This window comes from Fomitiporia mediterranea (genome assembly GCF_000271605.1).
Source record: "Fomitiporia mediterranea MF3/22 unplaced genomic scaffold FOMMEscaffold_15, whole genome shotgun sequence".
Classification (NCBI taxonomy): domain Eukaryota; kingdom Fungi; phylum Basidiomycota; class Agaricomycetes; order Hymenochaetales; family Hymenochaetaceae; genus Fomitiporia; species Fomitiporia mediterranea.
The window spans coordinates 1,178,186-1,201,335 of NW_006760400.1; the positions used below are offsets into that span (position 1 = coordinate 1,178,186).

Genomic DNA, 23,150 nt, shown 5'->3' on the forward strand with positions numbered 1-23,150 from the left:
GTAATGCTTATGAAATCATTTTATTAGATTACTTTTGCTATTATTAAATACATTTGTTGCGACTTTTTTGTGATGGTAGTGTAGACAGGCTAGGGACACAGAAGAGTTTCACGTTCAACAATGCATTCAGCCGGTCCCTCAACTGCATGCTGCATGTGTGTAGTTGAAAAGTTATATAAATATATATAGTATCACAGTAAGTGTATAATACTGCTAGCCGTTCGTTCTTTCTTAAGGCTCTATCATAAGATGTTCAACTTTCTTTGATGCACCACCAAGTGTGCCATAAGTCTGTGTGAGAGAATCAATTGAACTTCTGTCTAGATTACATTTTGAATGTCTTTCCTGTACAGTTTCCAGTTCTGCTCCAAAAGTTTCAAGTCTCTTCACCAGTTTCTTTACAAGTGCAAATCACTTTCTGAGGAACTCAAGGGTCGTTCCCTCAGATGAATGATTGTCTCGTATAAAATATCTTTGGATTGTTCATACTAGTACTTACTTTTTAGTAATATTGATAAGAGTTTCTTGTATAACAGAAAAACAAATTCTTATCTAGTAATCACATTACACATATCAAATATAGAGAGATACGTTTCATCACTGGATTGGATGGTTGATTTGATGGTCTTCTTCTTGAGCAAGGTAAATCAATATGTATTAATATCCTTGACATGTGTTACAATTAGAAACTATGTACAATGTGCTCTGGCTGACAGATTATTCTATTTTTAGTATTACTATTGATCTGAAAGACTAAAACCAAATAATACGAAAAGTTCACAAGGTCTACCTTCATGTACATGTACTACAGAGACAAGAAGAATTTCATGTGCACAAACTTTTTATTTGATTTCTACTACATGATATATGTATGTAGCTAGGATATTACAACATATCCTATGTTTAGCAAGTAAGGCCACTAAACAGGTATTCAGGAACACATGTTCGCTCTAATTAGGGTCTACCTTCAAGTTTGGTATGCATCTCGCTAATTCCCGAATCTTGCGTGGAATATGCACAACATGACTACTTGCTATTCCAGTAACTTTTTTGTGGGCCTCCTGGACAGATTCCTGTGATGTTTTGTCTGGTTTGCATCCTGAAAGTACTCCTTGCATAAATTCAAGTTCTTTTTTGTAGTCTTCTTGTGCCTTTCTGTGCCTTTTTGCATCTTCGTTTTGCTCGTCTATAGGCGTCTCCAGCCATCCATTTACAGTCTCCAGACCCTTTTTGACAGCATCCAAGTGTGTATCTACAGTACTAGTAACTGATTCGTGCGAAACCTTGCTGGATTCCTTAATGCCATTACTGGTGTCTGTAGAACCAGCACGGTCTTGTATCTCTGAGCCAACTCTACTATGAGACGGATTTTGAGGATGTCTAATAGTTCCAGAGGCGTTTCGAGAGTGCATTGTCTTTGTGGCACAATAATCAGGTTCAGGGTTGTTCTTACTCTATAACAATCTGTACGTACTCTTGTATACCATCAAGCCTGCAAAGTAAAACAGGAAGCAATGGGCATTCCTTTGGAAACGACCAGTAGTAATCAATATCACGAGTCTCCGACGGAAAAATAGATAGGAGCTCCTCGTATAGCAATTCCTTTGCATATTTGTAACGTAATAGTGCCACTATCAACATCGGATCAGATCGCATTCCCTTAGAGGATAGCTCTTTAAAGGAAGATGGATGTATTTTTAGAAATTTCTCTATGCATATTTGGTATAGTGCGCAAAGCAATCTCAATGTGCAATGTAACGTGGCGTCTGCCCAACGGAGTTTTCCTTCATGGTATAGCCGCTATGTACCACTGTGGTATGGCAAGCTTGACATGAATCGCCAGACAGAAACGCTGGGTCTGCATGCGTATTGCTCCAATTACGATTAAACCAACAGTGCTTTCAATAAAAACTTTGCAGACGTCGATGGGCTGGAGTGAGATAAACAGTAGAATCATGCAAAAAGGCTGTAAGGAAACCAAGGAACAATACCACAGGTGGCACAAAGCTTGGATTCCATGCAGACATGGCAGGAGTCTCTGTCAGGAATGTCCTGGAGCGGGGCACATGGATCAGTTACGAGTACACACGAGATATCGTTCAGCTACTTTTCTACTTCTGTATTTACAATTTGGCTAGTATGTAACAACACGGATACGACACAGACATCGGCTTTGCCGAAGACACAGGCGGGCGAGACAGGAACAAGCAGGTAGGGGAGCGAGATAGAAACAGAGGGAAACGAAACCAAAATAGATAGCCATGAGTGTAACAACAAGATTGTCGACCCGATAGCGGGTCCGGCACAAAGTTACATCTCCACTCGCAGCACAAACTTGCCTTGAGCATGAGGGTAGATGCTGAGTGGTTGAACATGTGAAAGGGGAATTGAGATAGGCTAGAGTCCGTCGGAACACAGGACAGAAGAGGTGACAACTGATAGTACAAGAAAGAAGAACAAACAGAACAGCAGGCAAGGGGAACGGGGTGAACTGCCGTAAGCAGTTTAGCATGGCGAGGAACAAGAAGGTAATCGAGACCAAAGAGGAAATTGAAACAGAAGATGGAATCTAAAAAAAAAGGCGAAAAGATGAAAAAAGTCCTACGAGGGACAAATCTTAGAAAGCGGCTGTGGGGTGTGGGTGGACAAAGGACACATTAGAAACTGATCATAGCATGGACACTGTGCACACTGCACAAGCGATAAATAAGAGCACGAGAGACAAGCAAGAAGCAATGCTCAGATAGAGCGAGAGTGCTAGCATGCTGAAGATAGTAAAACAGGTAAAGCAGAAGACAAAATGCGTAGGAAGGAACGAGAAATCTGCCGAAACCAAAACTAGAGGAAATAAGAGCTATATGCACAATCAAGTGCATAATCGCCGTTTCTTTGTCGGGACCACATATCCAAACATGGTCTCCAGGTCATCGGAGTCTAAGTCTGTCGGAGGAAAGTCCTCCCGTTCCAACGAACCATCGGCCGTTGATGAAAATGATGAGTTGGCGGATTTATGCTTCGACGGCCCTGCATTACTTCGTTGGCTTGAGGCGGGTGGTTCCTGTGTGGAAGGATAGAGAAGGTCTCCAAACTCGTCTGAGCAATTATCATCAGTCTGGTCTTCTGATCTTGCGCGCTTAGCGCCTGATGTGGAAAGGTCAATCTTGAAGTTGAAACCCAGACCAAAGCCCGAAGGCAGAAGCATTGAAGAAGGCTCTTCCTTCTTGCCTGAGTCAGCGAGCTGGAGCTTTTCAATCGCCGAAGTACTCGCAGATCGACGAAGCGGTGTATCAAGAAAGCCTGATGGCGCGCGCTCCCTTTCACCCTTGTTGGGGCTACTTAAATCGAACCAATTTGAAAACGCGTCAGTTGAGAATGGGTCGCCAAGGGTCGAAAATGACGTGTCTGTCTCTCCATCAGTCGACATCGTTAAATTGGGAGTCAGATCCAATTTTTCGGACATTGGAACGGGCAGAGGGCCAGTATACAACGGCCGACGTGGTGAAGGCTCCGGGAGCGGAGGGAGCTTGCTCTTAGGTCTGTCCTTTGATCGTTTCCAACCCAGAACTCTTCCTGTTACGGGTTTCTGGCTCAAAGGCGAGGCAGCAACGGGGCTCGAGAACTGTGACTGACCAGCAGCACCAGTGCCGGGAAAGGGACTGGCCTGAACTGCAACATATGAGGATCGGAGACCTTCGCCAGTCATGCCCATGATCGGGACACCGAGACACAGTTCGTCTGGGCTAGAGTAAAGCGGGTGGCTAGGGCTAGGGAACTTCCATGGCATCTTGAATTGACTACGCTTCTTGGCCAGGCGGCCTGGCGTTCTCATAGGGCTGGGAGACAAAGTTGAAAGATCAAGCCACGCCATATGTGAGGCTCCTTCTTCCAGCGGCGAAGATGGGGGAAGCATGTGGCCAGTAAGCTGAGGAGTGCGGCGCGAGGAGCAGCTCACAGCATCATCGTCTGGAACGAATTCAGGTTCATTAGACCTTCTCGGCACATCCTTTACCTCTTCTGACTGCTGTGGTATGATCGGGACTTCATCAGGAATCCCTCGGGTAGGCGAACTCGGTTCAACGTTCAAGTTTTGCGAAGAGCGGTTTTCAGTGATACCCTTTGGAACAGGAATTGTAGTGGCTGGTTCCTTCTGCTTAGGCTTGAAGAAACTCTGAACGGTAAATGAGTTTGCCTTATCCAGCCCAGTCGATCCCACTCTCTTGTTTTCCTCTGCGGAAATGGAATTATGAAGGGTAGAACTCAAAAACAGAACAGAAGGCTTACTGTTTGAAGAACTTCGACCACGACCTCCCCCTTCGGTAGGACCATCACGTCTATTTGCCATGGGGATCTTGTGCTTCTCTAGGACATGCCTTCTCCACATACTCTTCGCGTTCACTCCGGCATAGCCTCTGCGACAAAATGTACATCGCAACTTAGGTGCATCTTCACCGCCATAAGCCTCTGCGCCCCTCTCTTTTACATCCTTCTTTTTCGTCGGGCACCAGCCACGAGGTGGTTCAAGTATCTGAGGGTACGGCACACGACTCGGGTCCGTATCGTTCTCCGTCCTAAAATCCGCTGGATCAAGGAACCAGTTCGGATTATCGACCATGAGATTATACGTGAGTCCATCGGGGTGGAGGTGCGAGTCAGGAAAGTCGTTGAATGGGTAACGAATGAAAATGGCCTCAGGATCGTTGGCCGATACATCCAGCGACTTTTGCTGAAGAGCGCTTGACGATGGCTCTCGCTGCAGCGAAGACGAAGATGCAGACTTTATGCGATTCTGTGCGTGGCCAGGGTGGGGGAAGTACGGTTTCGGATTGAATGACACGGATGATGGAGTAAAAAACGACAAGTCGGTGGTGGCGGCCCGCTGCAGCGTACGACATGGGTTGCTATCATCGGCGTCTAATGGGCTGTACATGTCGGACTGCATTCTAAGAATGATATGATACCGTCAAAACGAGCAAATCAGCTGAAAAGCAAGTCTTACGTGTGGCTCTTGTCCGCGTATGCCGCGTTAATAAGCCAAGAAATTTATTTCAAGAAGCAGGCAGAATAACCAGACAGAGACCTATATGCAAAAGCAAGAACAGACAGAAAGATCGCTGTCAACACAGGTGGAGGTGGTGTCTGAGGGAGGGAAAAGAGAAAACGAAAGACGTGGAGTACAGAGTACAAGGGTGTAGAGATGAATGGGATGGACGGCCGTGAGGGTGTAGCCGTGAGAACGTCGCGTACACAATGTCAAACAAACAGCGAAAAACCGCACATGCGTAAACAACGTGTATCGTTCCTCAGTTTTCGCAGAGCAAATATTTTATGAAATTTATCTCCTACATGTAAGGGTGAGATATTTAGACCTTCATAGGCTCAAGCGACACTTTCTGAGGGGAGGAACACGTAGAAAAGTTGGGGGTAAACCGGACGAGAACGATCACGGGACCATGACTTCACGCGTACGCGCTCCGGTTCCAAATTAGGCCATCGGCCCGAGCTTCGACCCGACCGCGTAACAACCACCTCGTGTCGTCATAAATTCATTTCGTGCAGATAGCCAGTCTCACGCCAGGGTCAAGGTTCGGAATCGAGACGTGAAAGGATCACCTCTGTCCTTCCTTCAGAACAACAAAGACAGGTATCTACAATACCAGCGCCGACGCCGACGCCGACGCCCAATAAAAATAATCAGTTCACACTTTATCGGACGGAACAATCACACAAAATCTATCAAAGGTCGGAACGACAACGTACCCCGCAATCATCACCGCACCGCCCATTGGTGTGATCGGTCCAAAGGCTTTGAACCTCTCACGATTCAACACGAGGGCGATTATGCTTGATGAAAATACGAAGCTGCCTGCTGCGATTGCTGGCCCAGCGAACCGATGTACAGAGAAGCGTGGGTGCATTGACAGGATCATCAACGCGAGGCCATTGAATATCTGTGCAGGCATTTTTAATACGCATGGATCAATACTCGTCGAATAAAGGATGCATACAGAGTAATGTGCGGCGGTTTCCCAAGCATGAATCTTATCTGCATCAATCCCGGGCCTACTTCTCAATCCATGCGAGCCGAATGCACCTGCGATTACACCTGCTGCGGCTAAAGTATAGAAGATAATATTTCAATAACACAAATAATCATTAGAACGGTTGACTAGCTACCAAACGCTGCTCCAGCCTTAAACAAGAGTCTCGGTGCAATAAGAGGCGCAGAACCTAGCAACGGAGTACGTTCACCAGGCATAGCGAATTCAAGCACGTATACAAAGCAGTTAAGGTGAGTTCGATGACGAATCGGATGGTAGTCGTGGTACTTTCTGCTGGAATTGCGTAAGGCGTTAAGGCGTAAGCACGGAAAACAGAGCCAAACAAAGGAAACACGCCCACACCACACACGTTTGGAGAGTCAATTTCACTTGAACTGCTAGTGGATATTGAAACAAGCTGTCAACCCGTCGTCTCGTCTCGTGACTGAGGCAGATCTGTAATAATACAACGAACATGCGTACATATATTATTGCCAAGAGTACCAACAACACAGACACACTTTATCGTTCAATTTTGAAAAGCACGTCCGTAATTCGTAGACATTTAAACTGCTTGAAAGTCAAGGTCCACGACGGAACAGGAATGAACAGGAAGGAAGGATAAAGGCAACAATTATTAACGAACGACGAAGGTAAGAAAAAACGAGCGTCCCAAGGTAAAGTAATGAAAGAAAGGAATTCTTAAATAAAAGAACACAAAGGACATAATTATGTGGGGGCGCAAAGATGGAAGGAACGGAAGAGAAAGTCCCGAGTTTGTCGTCCATTCAATCCACTACATGCTCACGGAGCGTATTGACCTCCCCATGAATCATTGCGTTGCGTGCCATTACCCAATCCTGCATTATCGTTTCCGTGGCCGATGCTGTATGCAGCAGCAGGTTCGTATTGAGCAACATAACCGTCGTTATTGGTCTGTTCGGGTCCGTACGAACCGCCCTTGGTTATCCCCCGAGCACGATCACGCACACGAGCTCGTGCCTCCGCTACATACGGGTTTGATACTGAGTGGGAATTCATGGGCATTGTCGGGCTATTGTCAAATCCTGGTCCCGGACTTGATGACCGAGAATACGAATGCGTAGAGTTCGCAGACGGACCACGAGCGAGCTGTTGGGTCCGGAGGGGCTGGGGAGGAGGTCCTGCTGGAGGGGACGGGAATGCCGAACGCGGAATTGTCCTTCCAGTTCCCTGAGTCGCGTTATAGGGATGATATGCAGGTGCAACCCATTGTTGTCGATAACTGTCAGCCAACCAAAGTGGAGGTGGGGTGGTCCGCGAAGGCAACGATGCATACGTCGGTCGATCAGGAACAAGCTGCTCAACCATGGCCCCTTTCGCTATCTTTACATCTCCTCCCATTGCCGTTCCTGCTTCGATTCTGGCACCTTGCCAATCAAGCCAGCCCTCACGTTTCCCCTCCGTACGTCCTTTATCTCCAAAGAACCTTGCGGCCCAGTGCCCTTCCGTCATAACCGGAGCCGTCATCTTCCGCTTCCGCCGACGCATGAAGTACATAAGCGCAAATAGTGCTGTGAATACGATGAAGAGGGTCCCAAGAATAACGCCAGTTATGACTAGCGGGGAGCGCATCTTCTGCGCAGTGCGCTGGCCTGGGCTGAGATCATTCTGATTTTGCGAGGCGGTATTCATGGAGGCGGTAGACGACGGGTATGGAATCGAAGTTAGTGGGGCAACCTGGATGTCGGGTGGCGAAGTGGATGACGGCACGTCCTGAATATCACTTGCAGGATTCATGGCCATCAAAGACATTCCACTCATCGAGCTCATCATTGAAGTTGTTGTGGTCGTTGATGATTGAACTGAAAATAAACAGACAGTCAATACACGGGGAATTGTAAAAAAAAAATAGTCGCGACGAACCATCATCGGCGACAGTTACAAGGAAGGCATCAACAGTGATCGTACTAGTGTTCCCAAATCTACTGTCTGGTACATTGAGCAAAGCCAGCGAATGGCGCACACTTGGGTCTAAATTAGTCTTTTGGTATAATAACTAAAGGGACTAATATTAGGTTCTAGAACCAGTTGCGAACAAAGTAGATGTACCGTGGGTTCTGAAGAGGGTCGTCCGTCGGTGTGGCCATCGATTACATCGACGTTATTGGAATTCTTCGTTGAGCAATCCAAACAGGCTTCGTAAAGAGCTCCAGAGGATTGCTTGAAGCCAATATAATAAAGAGCTACCGCATTGGCTAGAACGATAGATGAACAGTCAACACACCATTTAAGATAGATGAATACTTGAAGACATACCAGGTAAAGAAAATGAAACAACTTCACCAATACGATCCGTAGATTGGAAAGAACCACCAAAAGCAGGAGACGACACACTCCGGTTCCAGCCCTGAGAGTACTTCAGAGAGGAGTCGGTATCGTCAATAGTAATATTCTTCAAAACAAATGAAGGCGTCGGGCTTGCCGGCCCTGGCGAAATCGAAGACATAAGGAAACGAAGAAAGAGAAAGAAAGACGAAGAAACTCGGGCTGCCCCGCAAGCCCAAGGGCGGAAGTGCGAAGTAATAAGGGAGGCGCAGTCCACGTCGAACCTTGTTCATTCCTGTGACAGGGCTTAAAGGGGCTTCTATTTTTGGCGAACACAAACATGATGCAAGTGCATGCATGAGAAGAGAGCAGTCAAGATGAGATCCAATTGACAGTTGATCAATAGCCGAATCGCGCGCAGACTCAGATTGGGCGCGGAGACATTTTTGCAGCGATAATCCACCCAGGGCATCCGGGTAAGCGTACAGGCCTAGACAGGCAGTTTCGACAGATAGGCGGACAGGAGGCAATGATGGTAACGACGCCTTGCTGGTGCATTTTGATGTCGAGTTTCCTGAAAAGGCGATGATGGGAGTTGAGTGAACGCACGGCGATTTCGGTTGGCTACTTCGCAGCCACAGAAGAATGCTGGGGAAGGCCGAGACGGAACCGAAAATAAACTTCGTCGAGAATCTGAGAGCACCAATCATGCGCCAGAGCAACAAGCGGTTGCCCAGTGGACTGTGCAAGTAACCTCGACACTGATGAATAGGAATAATGGTTGATCTACACAGCTTCCTTATTAGCTATACAGGGTTCTGCATGACAGGCAGAAGGCGCAGTAAGAAGTACTCGAAGATCACTAGCCTCGTGAGATTTGTGCAATCAAAGTTCCTTTGTATCCTGCGGACGGGAAAAGCAGACTCTTTGATGTTGACTAATGTACATAAAGACGTAGGACAAGTTCTTCGACGCCCACTCCAGTGCGTTATCACTGATGGAAGCGTGAGACGTGTTTAATTAATGCGCTCATTTTTGCACGTCGTGAACGGTGATATCGTATGGGCGTCGTCTTGTCCGGTGTCAGTAGCAACACGAGGTCTTGATCATTTCAATTGACTACTTAGCACTGTTAGCAGAATACCAGTAGTTCATCTGCAGGAATGGCGGAATCTAATTAATGAGAAAGATTCAAGAAAACTACTTTGCTGCGTAAGATGATATGATGATGGTGGTAGGGGTGCAAGAAAGGACACAGCTGTGATTTGACTTGCTCGACTTTGTGCCGCGTTTGTCTTCAGAGTTCATCGCCTTCAGAACGCTCACTGGCCACACCTTCTTGCCTATCAAAAATTCACAATGTCCGCCAAAGAGTGAGCGCACCTCATCTCCAATAATCGGATGTTACTGAAATTTAGTAGAGTCGGGCCAGGTAAACTTGCTCCTGCTGCAGCAAGAAGAGGCGCACTGAAGCGCGCTGACGGCCAACCATTGACACGCCACGACCTCCAATATGATGTCCTCTCCTACATTTTCAACGATGAAAATGCAGTATTCACCGACCCATTCAGCTCGCCACCCGGCGAAAAGGTTACTTTCCGTGACCTCTACGTCTCCGCCATCGTTCGCGCCCCGAAGACTGCACGTTCCGTACGCGACAAGATCGCCGAGTCTTCTGCTTTCGCAACAGACTTCGCAATGCTCTCTCTCCTTGCAAACGTTGGGCGAGTTAACACCTCCATGGCGTGTGAGTCGGTTTCCCCTGAGCAGCAAAGTTTCCGTGCGCTCATCCCCTGATCCTTCTTCGACTTCTCGCCGATGGTCCGTCTCCGACTCTGGTAACTATGCACCTTGATGTCCGCGGTCCGCCCACTGTCCCGTCTAAATGCCCAACTTTTACTTGATTTCATTATCGCAATACAGTCTTCCCCGAGACACGCACTGCACTAAGGACGTACCATCCCGTCCCGGCGCTGCAGCGGACTGACGGTAATCTGACCGACGCCCCGCGCATCAGGAACGCGCTCAAGTCTTGTACGCTTCCAAGCGAGTCAAAGCATGTTCCGACTTCACCGTTCAATATTCTCGCACTGAGGGTACGTCATACATAACTACGGACCTACCGTACCCGAAGCGAAGCATCTCAACCCTCTCCTTCGCAATCCATTCTCAATGCTAGGATACAGGTCCCTTCCCAACGACGAGCGTTTTCAATTTGCTCTTTGTCCTTACACAACATACTGCCGTTCGTTTACGCCCACCTCTTACTTGAATTTTGTACTTATTTTGTGTTGATTAGGGCATTGGAACATCTCACTTCAACGAAGACGCTGGCCTTGAGTTCACTGACCTTTTCCAGCCAGTACCGGTTCCATCTGCCGAGCGTGGCCGAGCCTTTCTTTGGGTAGTCTTCCACTACCTCGAGTCCGCAGCCACACCCAACCCCTTTTCCGACCCTCCTCCCGAAGAAGGCGACTCTTCATCCGAATCCAAAGACATTCGCCCCATGGCTCCCAGAATGCATCGTGTTGACCCCAGCATGCTCGTCAATGAGAACGTCGACTTGCCAGAGGAGAAAGAATACGGCGAGAAGATGAGCGAGCACCGTAGACAATTCCTTGAGACAGATCGGGAGAGACAAGAGGCTGTTAATGCTGCAAAGGTCGATGGGACGGATGGCCCTCCCGGTTCGTCAGAAAGAGGTGCAAGTGGGACGCCTGCTCCCGTGGCTGGCACGTCGATTTCTATCAAGTCGAAAGGGAAGTCCGGTCGGAAGGCCGCGCCGGAGTTTGTCGGTAGGTCCTTTCCGCTCTTGAACCTTCTTGATACCGTCTCTAACCGAGCTGCATTTGCTCTGTTATAGATGCAAGTAGCGGATACATGAAATTCAGCTACAAAGACAGACAGAACGACAAACCTGCACTCCAACTCCAACCAGACGGTCCTTTGACTCTTGCTCCCTCGGCTAGTGCTGGTACAGCATATGATAACAGTCATCGCCAAAGTACAGGTACAGGACGCGGAAAGAAATCCAAACGCGGGATGCAGACCGAGCCATATGACTTCGTTTATGCACCTCCTTCACCTGAGAGGTCGATGTTCCAACGTATGTGTCTCAGAAGATTTCAAAGGAAAGTGAGCTGAGCTAATGCGTATAATATTTTATTTTTCTATTTTACTTTACTTTATTTTTGTGGTTTACAGAAGCGTGGCATATCATCAACACAAAAGACGTTCTGTACGACTCAGACGACGAAAGTGCTGACCAGCATGTTCGCTTGGACTACAGTACGTCATTCTCGTTCCCTCTACCCATCCTGCTTCTCTTCAAAAACTAATGATTAACTAACTACCCATCAAACCACTAATCCAGTCCGCCGTCTCCAAACTCTAAGCCGTCTCCGCGGCAAATCACCCACACCCACTCCCGAGCCCGACGCTCACCCACATGCGGGTGAGGTACTCGGAGTCGACCCATTAGTACACCCACCACCACCCGAAGTGGAGTTCCAGCACCATCACGTCGCTCCGCCCGAGATGGACGTTGACGACAGTTGGTAAACTGCATAGTCTATGCCACTGTAGGTCTTTTGCCGTTCAATAATTGGGCATTTTCTTGACACAGTACATTAACACTACTAAGTTCCTTGATTTTCAGTCTTGCCTTGTCTCCTTCCTTCCTTGCACTTAACATTTACAACACCAGCTACACATTGGTATTTTTCTTTAAAAGTTTGAAACGAAGATGTACTGTATTCTTTGCAACACAGATGGCACTAATTCCAAGAAAAAGGAACATTTCTTCAGTAAGAAGAGAGAAGGTCAAGAAAAGAGAGAAATTCCGAAACACAAGAAAATAAAAGCCAAAAGCCAAAAATTTATACACGAAGGACGAAGGGAAAAAAAGAAAGTAAGAGGGAAGAGTGATGATCCAATACACAGAGATAAAGAGACTTGGTTCGGTAGCACAGGTGAATAAAAATATACAGGAAAAACGTTCGGAAAAGAGAGAGATGGAATGAACCAGTGGCAGGTATATTTAACGAGGAAAGAAAGAAAAAATTGCGAGGTATTCTACTAAATAGATGATGAGTGGCACAGAGAAGGAATTGCCAGATTAATTCTGGCTCGGTATACTAATGAAAACGGAGAAGTCGAGAACAGGGAATAACGATGGAAGGAGATTATCTAAAGTACACGCTCAGATATGCGTTATGCAGGAAATGACAGTAGGAGGAACATCTGAAATGACAGACAGGAATGAAACAGAAAAGACAGGAATGGAAAAGGAAAGATAGTCCGAGAGAGAGGAAAGCCGGGAACGAACTTTTGTTTCGGATTCTATGAAATGGCTAATACTCCGGAGACAATCATCACAACGACTTGAACGGATCTGAACCAATCTCAAGTCCACTCGTTACCATCGGGTCCGACTGTACCGACATCTCGCGTCTCCTGGATCCATGTACAACCTCCATCCACGCACCCTGTACCTCTTCAAGTACATCCACAACCACATTCGTCCGATACATCAACCCATGGTCAGCACCCTTCACAACTGTCACCCGACACCTCTCACTACCCATAGCGTTCTCCATCCACTTCACGGACTCGGCTGCAATCCGCTCGTCCTTGTCGCCATACCATACTCGTACCCGATGCGGGTAACGAGAGTATGAAAACCCCCAGGGTCGTTGTTCGTGATTAAGGATTTGAAGGAGATCAGGATGTGTTCCACGTGAGCTTTCGGAATGTGAGGCTGCAATGAGGGCGTTGCCCATTGCGACCTGGTAGGATTCACCACCTTCTTTCTTCGAAGGAGACGCGTTTGCAGGTGACGACTTCGCAGAATACGTTTGTGAAGCGTGCGGTAGAGAAGGTCGGGACATGAGCGAGTATGATGTCGATGTGGTCGTGGTAAACGAGATTGACCGTCGTCCACCTGCTCTCGTTCCATTAGGAGGACCATTAGTCACCGACGTGTGAGATGTAAACGCAGACTTCGACGTCGTAGTTGTAGTTGTGACGGCAGAATACGGAAACGCATGTTTAGAATGATTCTTTGTATCCAATCCAAGACGTGGACGAGTAGACTGCGAGGCCGATGCCTCCTTGTCGGAAGCGTTGCCTAACCCAAATTCGCCCATTTCAAGATGGAGCGATGTCTCGAAGCTCTGTTCAGGCAGTACAGGGCTCGTCTCCGCCGTCTTGGGACGCGTTGGCATAGTCGTCGTCGACGTTCTACTCCGAATCGAACTGATCGACTTCAGTGACTTTAACTTTCGCTTGGGCTGGGGAGTTGGGGGTTGGGATTGAGTGGAGGTAGGCTGCCGTTGCTGGCCAAACGACGTCTCAATAGCTGGTAGAGGTGGTACTGGACCAGGATTATTATTCGGAAGACCTTTCCATATACGTAGGAACCCTCTCGAATTCCTCTTCTTCGCTCCAATCCCTGAGTCCTGCGGAGATGTATGTCCATCAGCAGATGCGGCTCTTGAACGTCTTCGCTCAAACGTAGTTTGGCTATCGAACTGTCCACAAAAGTCAGCAAGGTCATCATAGTCACTAAACGTATTCCCGCTCGAGACACTCGGTCGCGACTTTGGTGGAAGAGCCGTCGAATACGGAGAAGACTTCGCCGAGGTCCTACTCTGCGTCCGCTTCACCGCATGAGATGAGAAGTCCGCAGTCTCATCGTCGCCACTGTCCTCTTCGTGCGAGTCCGTCTTCGATCGAGCCCGCACAAAATGTCCTGAAGAGTCAATGTTGTACGTTGCCGACGATACCCGCTTTTCTGCATTGTACCCAATACCCTCGTAAGAGATCTTCGGCGGCTTGCCAATCATCCACGCTTGGATCTTCCATTCTGCAGCTTGCGCGGTCTTCAAGAGCCCATTCGGTACGTATTTGAGCCAACGATACCCACCTTCAGAAAAAATATTATTAGTCTTTCTATCTTCGCACGGTTACATTCTCGTGCATATACGTACTTCCTGCTCCACCACCGACCCAAGGTGCAAGGAGACAAATGTCGCCAATGACCCGTTCTGGATACTTGCTCGCAAACGACAGAGCATAAGGGGCACCAGCCGAGTGAGCCATGATGCCACATCGATCAATGTTCAGACGGTCGAGTACTTCATCTACTACAGTAGACCACTCTGGTACCCCTCGGCTGGCGGAAGAAGGTGGAACATCTGTCCGACCGAGACCCCATCTACCAACAAGATAGGGATAATTAGAAATGTCATAACAACAACCAGATCACGGTGAAGCTTGAAAAGAAACTGAAACGAACCGGTCAATCGTGATAAGTCTCAACCCAAGGCACTCCGCCATCTCATCATACAGCCCCATAACATAACGTACACATCCAAGTCCCAAGAAAACAACGAGCGGAAATCCCGTCTGCGAGCCCAAATCAGATAAACTAACAGTCAGAGGTCGATCTTCCGATGCATGAGGTCGCCGCGTGAGCCTCAATAGTGTTGTCATACGTGCAGAACGGAGGTAAGTTGCAATTGCCTCCTTCTGGCCATTCTGCTGTGGTCGTTTTGACCGCCCGTTTTGAGATCGGAACGACTGAGTAAATTCCGGATCTGATGACAGCCCTGGGGAGGTTGAAGCCACACCAGCGCCATTTGATGTCGAAGCGGAGGCAGAAGCTGAACCTGACCGTATCGACTGATCACAGCCGCCTGCAGAACGAGTAGTCTTGTAGCTATAATAGCTGTATCGCGAAGTGGATGCATCATCCTGTGATATTGAAATGTTGGACGACGTGGTAGCAGAGCTTGTTGCTGGCAAATCCGGTTTCAGAGTCTTTTTATGCACACGGAGCGACTGCTGTACCTCCGCCGCGACACTATCAATAGAAGATCGTGCTACTAACGCTGCTTCTTCCGAAGGCGTCAGTGGTTCCGGATCAGAATCCGAAAGGGAAGAATCTTGTCGACCATTATGACCCGTCGCGCTGGTCGTACGTGACCTTACACCTGTCGTGGGACGAGACTGAGATGAATTGCCTGGCTGTGTGTTCCGCCGTATCATGTCAGAAACGAACGGTGACATCGATTTCGTGTGTGATTGAGTTTGGTGGGGGGAAAGGACAGTATGTTTGCGGATTATCTCATCAATAGATGGAGGTGGTGCGTGAGCTGGCTCGCGATCCATCTTTGGTGACGCAGTTGAGGGGCGACGGTAGCGCTCTGACATATCAGCAAGAATAGTACTAGAAGAAGCCGACCGGCCATTCTCATGCCGCCTTTTTGTACCAGAGCGCTCCGTACCTGCATGAGTAGATGGCCGAGACTGTAAGTCCTCACAATCTCCGTCATTCTCATTTCCAGAGCTAATCGATGCCTTCCGTTGCGTATTCCCGCGTCCTAGAACGATGCCGGGCGGAGGTTCAGGTAAAGGCGGAGCGTATAACGGATGATGATTATGTACGGAACTCTTGGCTCGATTTTGCAGTCGTTTGAACAAATCATCGTCGTCGGAGCCGTCCATACCATCTACAAGTGCATCCATAGCTTCAACACCTGAAATCGGCGCAGCAACTACAACGTGGATCGGACCTCGAGTACTCGCCTCTATTGGAGTCTGAGGCGGGGTCTCCCCTTGTGTTTGTGAGCTTGAGTACGTCGAATAGGAGAAGCGTAGTCCAGGAAGGTCGTCACGATATGCGCCGTACGGGTGCGTAGGTACCTTCGGCGCGATGAGCGTGCGAGATGAAGTACCTGAGGCTCCCTTCGCGTGTGCATGTGTGGAAATAGCTGATGAAGAATCTTCACGCGAGCGTTGCGTACCACGAGTCGAGCGCATGACCGGGAATGCAACGCCCTCTTCCTGCGCTCGATCCTGGTCAAAACCCCCGCCGTTCGGATATCCATTCCGTTCTTTACCCTTTCTTGAAATTCCCAGAGCTGCTAATGAATTAGAAACGCGTTCACCTGCTCCAACACTTAAGCTCTTTCGAAGAGCCGTGCGTCCGAAAACTTCAAACGTGTCTCCTTCCTCTTCACTGTTGCCATCTTCTTGGGTATGGGGGTGCGTAGCTACGTTAACAGACGCCGTAGGCAACGGTGGAATCTTCTCCCCTTCTTCAACTCCTCTTGCCGCCTCCGCCTCATATCCATCCTCTTTCTCACCTTCCCTTCTCCGCTGCTGACCGCGATCTGGATAGCGGTCAAAGTAGCTATGACGGTGAGCTCGCCGCTTTGCTGCAAGATAGCTCTCCTCTAAGCGTGCACTCGCGCTTGGCGGTGACGGTGGTGGAGGCGAACATTGCGCACCCGGTGCGGTCGAGTTGCTCGAGATACCAGTGTATGATGATGGAGATGTACTGGTTGATTGCTGGCCCGAGAGTGATACAGGCGGTGGTCTCCTACGTTCCTTACGCTCCCGTGGCGGGGCAGATCCACCTAGTGCGGCCGACGAAGACGAAGGACGAAGATTCCCATGAGAGGTGGACATCCTGAGCGTTTGTGTGCCCGTCCGCGATGATGGGGCTGTCATAGCCTCCGCCAAAAAGAACCTGGGGATAAAAAGTTGTTTGTATAGCGACGGTCACACTAGTACCAGAGAGTTTGCTCCAATCAGTGCCTTCCCGTCCAATTAGGAACCGACTATGATTGCTATAAAGTGGGGATATAACGAAAGAATAAGAATAATGCAAAGAACGGGCAGGTATAGACTTGGACCGTCTGCGCTGCGCACGACGGACGAATTTTTTTCTTGCGTCGGCGGCGACGAGGAGGGCACGGCGATGAAGGAAAGATAGAGCCTGAGAAAATAGGCGGACTGAATGGCAAGATACCGTGACGCGTGGAATGGAAGTATATTCCCACAATCATATCCTGCTTTGGGATGCCTCCGCACGTCGATCGCTCGGCACGTCGGCCCCGCCAAAACCTTGTCTTTTTCTCATTCTGCTGACGTTTCCTGTCACACTCACCTTCAGCTTGTTCGACATGGACAAATTCGACGAAGCTACTCAGGTATGTCTCTAAGCGAATACTGAAAATAGTTTTTGTGCTTAATTTGTCCATTCCTTGCAGAGAGAAATCGCCCAGTTCCTTGAGAAGGAACAAGCAGGACAACGAGTCCAACAAGCCGTGCACAACTTCACCTCCACATGCTGGGACAAGTGCGTCCTCTCTCTATTCTTCTCTTCCTTCTGAACTTATCCTCCTCTGGATTATCACAGATGCGTAACCGGCACTCCCTCGACCCGTTTCTCCCGCTCTGAGGAAACCTGTCTCTCAAATTGCGTCGAACGATTCCTCGACTCCAGCATCTTCCTCGTCAAGTCTCTCGAACGTCAGCGCGAGGCTTACGCGGCCGCCGCAGCTCAAGCTCAAGCTCAAGAATGATGGGAAAACGAGTCGAGTTAATTTTTGTACTTGCTCACAAAAGCACCGACGATCACATTAGAATGCGCTAGAAGACCGCCTTCGAGCACACGTTTGTTCACTTCGCCGCTTCCTCGCACTCATAATCCTCGCATCCTGTACCTTCGCACTCCACCGCATACAAATCTAGGCGTACTTTTGTTCTCGCTTCCATGCAGTCGCTAATATCGTCAATAATAATCCTCGCTCTTCTGTTATACCGGCGGCCTCAGTTTACGAACACAATAAAGCGCTCAGTATGGTAACGTTAAGCAAAAGCTTATTCGCAGGTCATATCCTCCGTCGGTATTTTCGAGGATCCACTTATACCATAAGGAATCTGGTCCTCAAGAGCTTCCTAAATATTATGACTCTCGAATTATTATCATTAAGACCTTGATGAGTTGAATGGATATTCGGCCAATTCTCAATGCAATACAACGACTCCAGAGCCAATTAGAATAAACTGCTTTTGCAGTAGCGCAGCCGTCCACTAAGACCCTACTAATTGTCCCTCTTGTAGCTCGTTTGCCGTGTCGTATAGTACAGGAATCCCAGGATTCATGGGACTCATTTATTTTGTAACTCTCATAGAACTCAGCAACTGATAACTCGAACAAATCCTAATATAGAACTGTGAAGTGAAGCACACGATTTTTTGTAGTGTCCAGAAGGTATTCTTCATACAACTTGAGTTTCACATAGAAGCAAACATCTACCCTTCATAGGTGAAATTTGGCCCAGTGTAAACTCAGATGATTTACAATGATCAATACAGTAATCTAGAGCAAGAAGATTGCCATAAATGGAGACCATTATATATTCATGTCATTTGTCAACAGACTAACAGAGGGAATCTTCATGAAGATGGTAATGAATGCACATTACACAAATAATTTTTTAATATAATTTATCCTCACTAGGCATGATACTGAGTTGATTTGTCAACAAGTTTAATGTTATGTATGTTGTACCCTCATATACAGAATGCAGTTTCACAGACACTCAACAAATTTTCGAACACAACAGTTGACCAGATCACATTGCACAAAATGGACAGACAACAGGGACAGAGTAAATAGACAACAGCTCGGGACAAAGTACTGTACAAAGTGGTATGTGAGTTGCAGGTCCGTGAAAAGTGACTAAAACTAGATGCAGGGATGCCAAAATGAGGTAGGTGAGTTGTGGTACGATGAACACATCCATCCATCCATCCGTCCACCTCCAAGTCTATTCGTATTTATTCAAGCGAGGAGTCCTAAAAAATTCGTTCACGCAGTCTCGCACTTCACCCTCGAACCCTATGCCACGCCCACCCAAGTACAGCGGGCCAAAAGTAACCAAACGCATCAAACACTTCCTGCGGATGTCTCACCTGCACTGGGATTTCTACTGCAGGTAACCTCGACTCGAACATCTTCCCAAAATCGTCATTCCTCTCCTTATTGGCCTTCCCAGTCTTCTGAGCAGACCGGTGGAATTCTTCAAGTTTTGCGTCCTTCACCCTCCAAAGCGCTCGTAACCATTCATCAAATGCTACTCTCTCTTTCTCGGATACGTCCGCCTCCACTGTTGTCTTACCTGGTAAATTGACGTGTCCGTTCGCCTGCTCACTGATTGGATAGCTTGAAGGTTTGGATGGTGATTCGCCAGCGGTAACAGGTGGAGTTACGGCAGGATTGCTCCCAGATAAGTCGCCTATGGGTACCTCAGATGCAACGTCCAGTAGACGGAGGTGCATATGGACTATTGGTGGAGGGACACGGTCCATGAAAATTGAGCGGATGGTATAGAATGTTTGTCCGTCCGTTGCAGGCGGGATACCTATACATTTGATATTGTAGGTGAAATAAATAAAACTAAAACTAAAACCAAAACCAATACATGTTGTTACTTACCTGGATAAGCAACCGTAATGTCTAGAAGTTTGAGATTCCGCACCCTCGGCACAAGCGCACGGAGTGAATATTGTAATCCGGTCGAGCGTGGTAACAGTGTATGCGTCATGTCTTCCTGTATGACAAAATCACATCAATTCGGGCCGAAACGGGAAAAGGACGAGATTGCAAGACAGTGTACTTACAATACCCATTTTATCTGCATATTTCTTGCTAATTGGTCGTGTGTTCTTAGAAGGTACTGTGCCTTCTGGATAAATAATAATAGCAAGGGGTGTATCTTCTAGTTGTGCTTTACGCCCGAGTTTGGCGAGTCGTGAGACGAGATAGTGTTTATCGGATGCCCACGAACGGGCAAGGAAAATGAAGCGGAATATTTGCATCCCCTGCCCAATATCAATAATGAGACAAGCTAAAATGAGGTTTTACATTGTGTGGACATACCCAGCCAAGTACAGGCACCCACTTCAGGCTCTTCTTGAGCACAATGAACAGGCCTTGGTGTATGTTCATAAAGTATGTCAGACACCAAACAAACCACCAGTCCGCGTATATCTGACCCACAGTTTATTTTGAGCCACTGACAGGTAGAACGAGTGCTACGTACCTGGTGATTGGCTATGATGACCATCTTTGGTGGAAGTCGAAGCTCGACGACTTTGCCTGATGCATCACGAACTACAATCTGTTCAACCTGCTCCGGAGTAAAAGCACCAATTCCCTCTGTTTCAAAGGTTACTCGCAGTGATGTTGGTGCAAAGAGCTGGCACATAAGCGCTATACACGCGACATACGTAAGTCACATTCCTCTTCCCATGTACAAATTATTAAACGTACTAGCAAGTGACCCAAACGCGCCCTTCGTGTACCTGACACCCCGCTCATACAATTCGCGAGCTCTCCTGCTCGGAACGAGGCGGAGCGGGAGCATAAACGCGAGTTGCGCAGCGTGAAGAATGATACATCCTGTTAGGAACACGGCCAAAGATAATATCCCATGAATGAATTGAAACCATGTCTTGGGCGGGCGGTCTTTGATGGGTAGCGTGTACGACGGCTTGGACGCTGCCATGACGGAAGGATGGGAGAGCTAGAAGAGAACACAAGTCACACCGAGGCCATGACTCCTGAGTGCCCGCTTGTGGCCTGCGTGCGATTCATCTGCGAACCAGTGTGAGTGTTCTGCACGTGACCATATTTTGATCGCCGGAGCCGCAGTAAACTGAGTGTGAATTTATTCTTTGAATACGAACAGGGCGGACGACATTCGCGTTTTTTTTTACGCAGACGGCAGTGTTGTGGTATGTAGAAGAGAACGAAACAAGGGTTGCTAGCCGCCTCGAGATTAAAGGTGAATGCTTGGCATTTACGGCTTCTTCCATTCGCCTCCTCGGCTTGAGCCGCTTGACCGTTCCCGTGCCTGTCAGGGAAGGTCGGATACTCGACTAGCCAACTTGACTCTCACTCCCTTCGTGAATGTTCTTCGTAAAATACTTGATTATTGACCTGTAAGATATGTGCATCATCAACGAGGACATCGTCGAGCACATTCTGGACAGCCATCCTCACTTGTGGTCACGCGACTTCTGCCGTCTCGCCCTCGTCTCCTCGCATTTCCTCCATCCAGCTCGAAAACGCCTCTATGCCCACCCTATGCTCCTGACGTATCATGCTTGCCACAGTCTTGCTCGTACTCTCGAGGAAAATCCAGACCTTGTCCCGCTCGTCAATGAATTGGATTTATTTCCTATATATTGGGATCCGCGGACTTGCGATGTCGAGGAGGGGGTAAATGATTATGGAATTTACCCCGCTGTCCCGCGTCTCCTTGCACTAACACGCCTTGAAAGAATTTCATTCGGTGGAGACCTCGCTTATAACGCGGAACGGTACTTACGGGCTATTGCATTTCCTAATACGGTCAAGTCACTCTGTATACAAGGCCCTGATCCATACGAGTCAGACGGCGTTGGATGCGCACCCTTGAATTGGGATATTGAGCTCTCCATGCGCTTCCACGCGCTAGAGAGCCTTTCACTGACGGGTAGTTTGGAACTTGATATTGACGATAGTCACAATGATCCAGACCTGCTCTCCGAATCGGATGGTGTAGATACCTTGCCGCCGGGATGCAAACTCAAGGAATTCTACCTCCGAGAAGTTTACATTGAGGGCGCAATCTGTTCACTCCTCTGCTCACCCACTTCGTGGTCCCATGTCCGCTCGCTCACATTTTCGACTCACGTCTGTACACAATCTGGAGTTCAAGCCTTCGCCGATTTGCTTCGGCTCGTTGGTGATTCTTTGGAGCGGCTCGTTGTCCATTGCCCGAACGACAACGAAAAATGCGACCTTCCAGTCGAGGATCCTTCCGTACACATGCAGAACACTCCAACTTTACGTCGTTTAGTCTCCCTCACGGCATCACACCAACTCATACAAGGAACGCTCTATCCAATCTTCTCGAACACTGAGACTCTCACTATTCTCGGAAATTTTCTTGGTGTTTCACGAATGTCGCAATGGACAGAGTATATCAAAACATGCGGCTTTCCGAAGCTGAAGAAGCTGGATGTACGAGTGAGCTACTCGTTCTTTGATTTGAGGGCGAGGAGACACGCCGCGATCTCCGCTCTCGATGCTGCATGCAAGGAACGCGGGATTGAAATCGACTTCGGCGACGATGTTCCATATCTATGAAATGTATCTGATCTTTCATATTCCCTTCCCCGGTCGTTTTGTTCGCTTTAATCCTTTGCTTCTCAACGTGCACTATCACCGCCGTAAACCTTGTCGCATTCCCAGTTATCTTCCCATCTGTGTTACAATTTGTTTTGATCATTCTAACAGCTCCATATCTCCTTTATGTTACACTCTTTACATACCTTGTTTGCCCATACCACTTCATTGCATTCTTGTTATTTGTACTCGACTCACTATTTCTGCCCTACTGTCACCAATTGTTTACAAGAGGAAAGCGAAAGCAACTTATGCTCATTTTGACGGATTGCAGGAATGCATCCTGATCTGGTCATTCGGACTCTGATGCGTCAGGAAAAAGTCTTAATTATTATATACTCTTATATGCATATATAATATGTAAAAAAACAATATTATCCATAATGACATTTATTGCACCCCTCATTGGATAAGATATATAAAAGATACTATAAGGTTGTAATAAGACAGATTTATATTATGAGAATTAATAAACATTACATGTCCTTACAATGGGGATATAAGAATTATAGCTCTTAGGAAAGTCTATAATGGTATATATTGCACCCCTCTTCTGATATGGCATGATACTTCTTCTGCTATCTTATAATCCTTAAATAAGTTAATTTACAGCTTATATCTTATCTGAATGGCTTATTATACAATATATATTTTATTTAAATATTTTATTCTTTACTAACAACGCCGAACAGTACATAATATTAACACATTATAACAGAAACAAAACTATCACTACCTTAGCAAATCACAACAACCGATAGACGTACCATGGG

The 23,150-nt window shown here is 47.6% G+C and overlaps 10 protein-coding genes across 10 annotated transcripts; 3 read left to right on the top strand and 7 right to left on the bottom strand.

Annotated features, from left to right (window-relative positions):
* Positions 1-2,219: 2,219 nt before the first annotated feature.
* Positions 2,220-3,898, bottom strand: FOMMEDRAFT_23508 (uncharacterized protein). Its single transcript, XM_007270860.1, has one exon. It carries the CDS (start codon positions 3,866-3,868, stop codon positions 2,867-2,869), a length of 1,002 nt encoding a protein of 333 aa, XP_007270922.1. The 5' UTR covers positions 3,869-3,898; the 3' UTR covers positions 2,220-2,866.
* Positions 3,899-4,139: 241 nt separating this feature from the next.
* FOMMEDRAFT_149065 (uncharacterized protein) lies at positions 4,140-4,927 on the bottom strand (the record flags this gene model as incomplete). Its single annotated transcript, XM_007271048.1, has 2 exons — positions 4,140-4,227; positions 4,282-4,927. Coding segments are annotated over 2 exons (732 nt in total), but the record flags the coding sequence as incomplete, so codon positions are not given.
* A 769-nt stretch (positions 4,928-5,696) lies between these two features.
* FOMMEDRAFT_95664 (uncharacterized protein) lies at positions 5,697-6,110 on the bottom strand (the record flags this gene model as incomplete). Its single annotated transcript, XM_007270904.1, has 2 exons — positions 5,697-5,948; positions 6,006-6,110. Coding segments are annotated over 2 exons (357 nt in total), but the record flags the coding sequence as incomplete, so codon positions are not given.
* A 479-nt stretch (positions 6,111-6,589) lies between these two features.
* On the bottom strand, positions 6,590-7,167 carry FOMMEDRAFT_143101 (uncharacterized protein). The gene has a single exon (XM_007271049.1). The coding sequence runs from the start codon at positions 7,083-7,085 to the stop codon at positions 6,843-6,845; it is 243 nt and encodes an 80-aa protein (XP_007271111.1). The 5' UTR covers positions 7,086-7,167; the 3' UTR covers positions 6,590-6,842.
* A 243-nt stretch (positions 7,168-7,410) lies between these two features.
* On the bottom strand, positions 7,411-8,552 carry FOMMEDRAFT_23510 (uncharacterized protein; the record flags this gene model as incomplete). Its single annotated transcript, XM_007270861.1, has 4 exons — positions 8,337-8,552; positions 8,130-8,275; positions 7,944-8,076; positions 7,411-7,882 (listed from the first exon to the last, which is right to left on the bottom strand). Coding segments are annotated over exons 1-4 (860 nt in total), but the record flags the coding sequence as incomplete, so codon positions are not given.
* Positions 8,553-9,704: 1,152 nt separating this feature from the next.
* FOMMEDRAFT_149067 (uncharacterized protein) lies at positions 9,705-11,906 on the top strand (the record flags this gene model as incomplete). The annotated part of the gene is made up of 8 exons (XM_007271050.1): positions 9,705-9,718; positions 9,767-10,092; positions 10,269-10,441; positions 10,525-10,590; positions 10,645-11,140; positions 11,209-11,451; positions 11,550-11,633; positions 11,719-11,906. 8 exons carry the CDS (start codon positions 9,705-9,707, stop codon positions 11,904-11,906), a joined length of 1,590 nt encoding a protein of 529 aa, XP_007271112.1.
* Positions 11,907-12,264: 358 nt separating this feature from the next.
* Positions 12,265-17,073, bottom strand: FOMMEDRAFT_129011 (alpha/beta-hydrolase). The gene is made up of 3 exons (XM_007271051.1): positions 14,644-17,073; positions 14,336-14,562; positions 12,265-14,271 (listed from the first exon to the last, which is right to left on the bottom strand). The coding sequence occupies exons 1-3, from the start codon at positions 16,860-16,862 to the stop codon at positions 12,719-12,721; spliced, it is 3,999 nt and encodes a 1,332-aa protein (XP_007271113.1). The 5' UTR covers positions 16,863-17,073; the 3' UTR covers positions 12,265-12,718.
* Positions 17,074-17,292: 219 nt separating this feature from the next.
* On the top strand, positions 17,293-17,945 carry FOMMEDRAFT_113891 (uncharacterized protein). The gene is made up of 3 exons (XM_007271052.1): positions 17,293-17,344; positions 17,405-17,493; positions 17,554-17,945. The coding sequence occupies exons 1-3, from the start codon at positions 17,318-17,320 to the stop codon at positions 17,717-17,719; spliced, it is 282 nt and encodes a 93-aa protein (XP_007271114.1). The 5' UTR covers positions 17,293-17,317; the 3' UTR covers positions 17,720-17,945.
* An 856-nt stretch (positions 17,946-18,801) lies between these two features.
* Positions 18,802-20,720, bottom strand: FOMMEDRAFT_23513 (acyltransferase-domain-containing protein). The gene is made up of 6 exons (XM_007270862.1): positions 20,476-20,720; positions 20,246-20,415; positions 20,083-20,193; positions 19,824-20,024; positions 19,639-19,753; positions 18,802-19,564 (listed from the first exon to the last, which is right to left on the bottom strand). The coding sequence occupies exons 1-6, from the start codon at positions 20,708-20,710 to the stop codon at positions 19,029-19,031; spliced, it is 1,368 nt and encodes a 455-aa protein (XP_007270924.1). The 5' UTR covers positions 20,711-20,720; the 3' UTR covers positions 18,802-19,028.
* A 433-nt stretch (positions 20,721-21,153) lies between these two features.
* FOMMEDRAFT_149071 (uncharacterized protein) lies at positions 21,154-22,304 on the top strand (the record flags this gene model as incomplete). The annotated part of the gene is made up of 2 exons (XM_007271053.1): positions 21,154-22,218; positions 22,245-22,304. The coding sequence occupies 2 exons, from the start codon at positions 21,154-21,156 to the stop codon at positions 22,302-22,304; spliced, it is 1,125 nt and encodes a 374-aa protein (XP_007271115.1).
* Between the last annotated feature and the right edge of the window lie 846 nt (positions 22,305-23,150).

Coding starts and splice junctions, on each gene's coding strand:
- FOMMEDRAFT_23508 (XM_007270860.1), bottom strand. CDS start 3,868: ATGGCGTGGCTTGATCTTTCAACTTTGTCTCCCAGCCCTATGAGAACG.
- FOMMEDRAFT_129011 (XM_007271051.1), bottom strand. CDS start 16,862: ATGACAGCCCCATCATCGCGGACGGGCACACAAACGCTCAGGATGTCC. Junction 14,563..14,643: donor AGACTTATCACGATTGACCG/GTTCGTTTCAGT, acceptor TCTTGTTGGTAG/ATGGGGTCTCGGTCGGACAG. Junction 14,272..14,335: donor GGTCGGTGGTGGAGCAGGAA/GTACGTATATGC, acceptor TTTTTTCTGAAG/GTGGGTATCGTTGGCTCAAA.
- FOMMEDRAFT_143101 (XM_007271049.1), bottom strand. CDS start 7,085: ATGCCCATGAATTCCCACTCAGTATCAAACCCGTATGTAGCGGAGGCA.
- FOMMEDRAFT_113891 (XM_007271052.1), top strand. CDS start 17,318: ATGGACAAATTCGACGAAGCTACTCAG. Junction 17,345..17,404: donor AATTCGACGAAGCTACTCAG/GTATGTCTCTAA, acceptor CATTCCTTGCAG/AGAGAAATCGCCCAGTTCCT. Junction 17,494..17,553: donor ACCTCCACATGCTGGGACAA/GTGCGTCCTCTC, acceptor GGATTATCACAG/ATGCGTAACCGGCACTCCCT.
- FOMMEDRAFT_23513 (XM_007270862.1), bottom strand. CDS start 20,710: ATGGCAGCGTCCAAGCCGTCGTACACGCTACCCATCAAAGACCGCCCG. Junction 20,194..20,245: donor TCATCATAGCCAATCACCAG/GTACGTAGCACT, acceptor ACTGTGGGTCAG/ATATACGCGGACTGGTGGTT. Junction 20,025..20,082: donor GGGTGCCTGTACTTGGCTGG/GTATGTCCACAC, acceptor GATATTGGGCAG/GGGATGCAAATATTCCGCTT.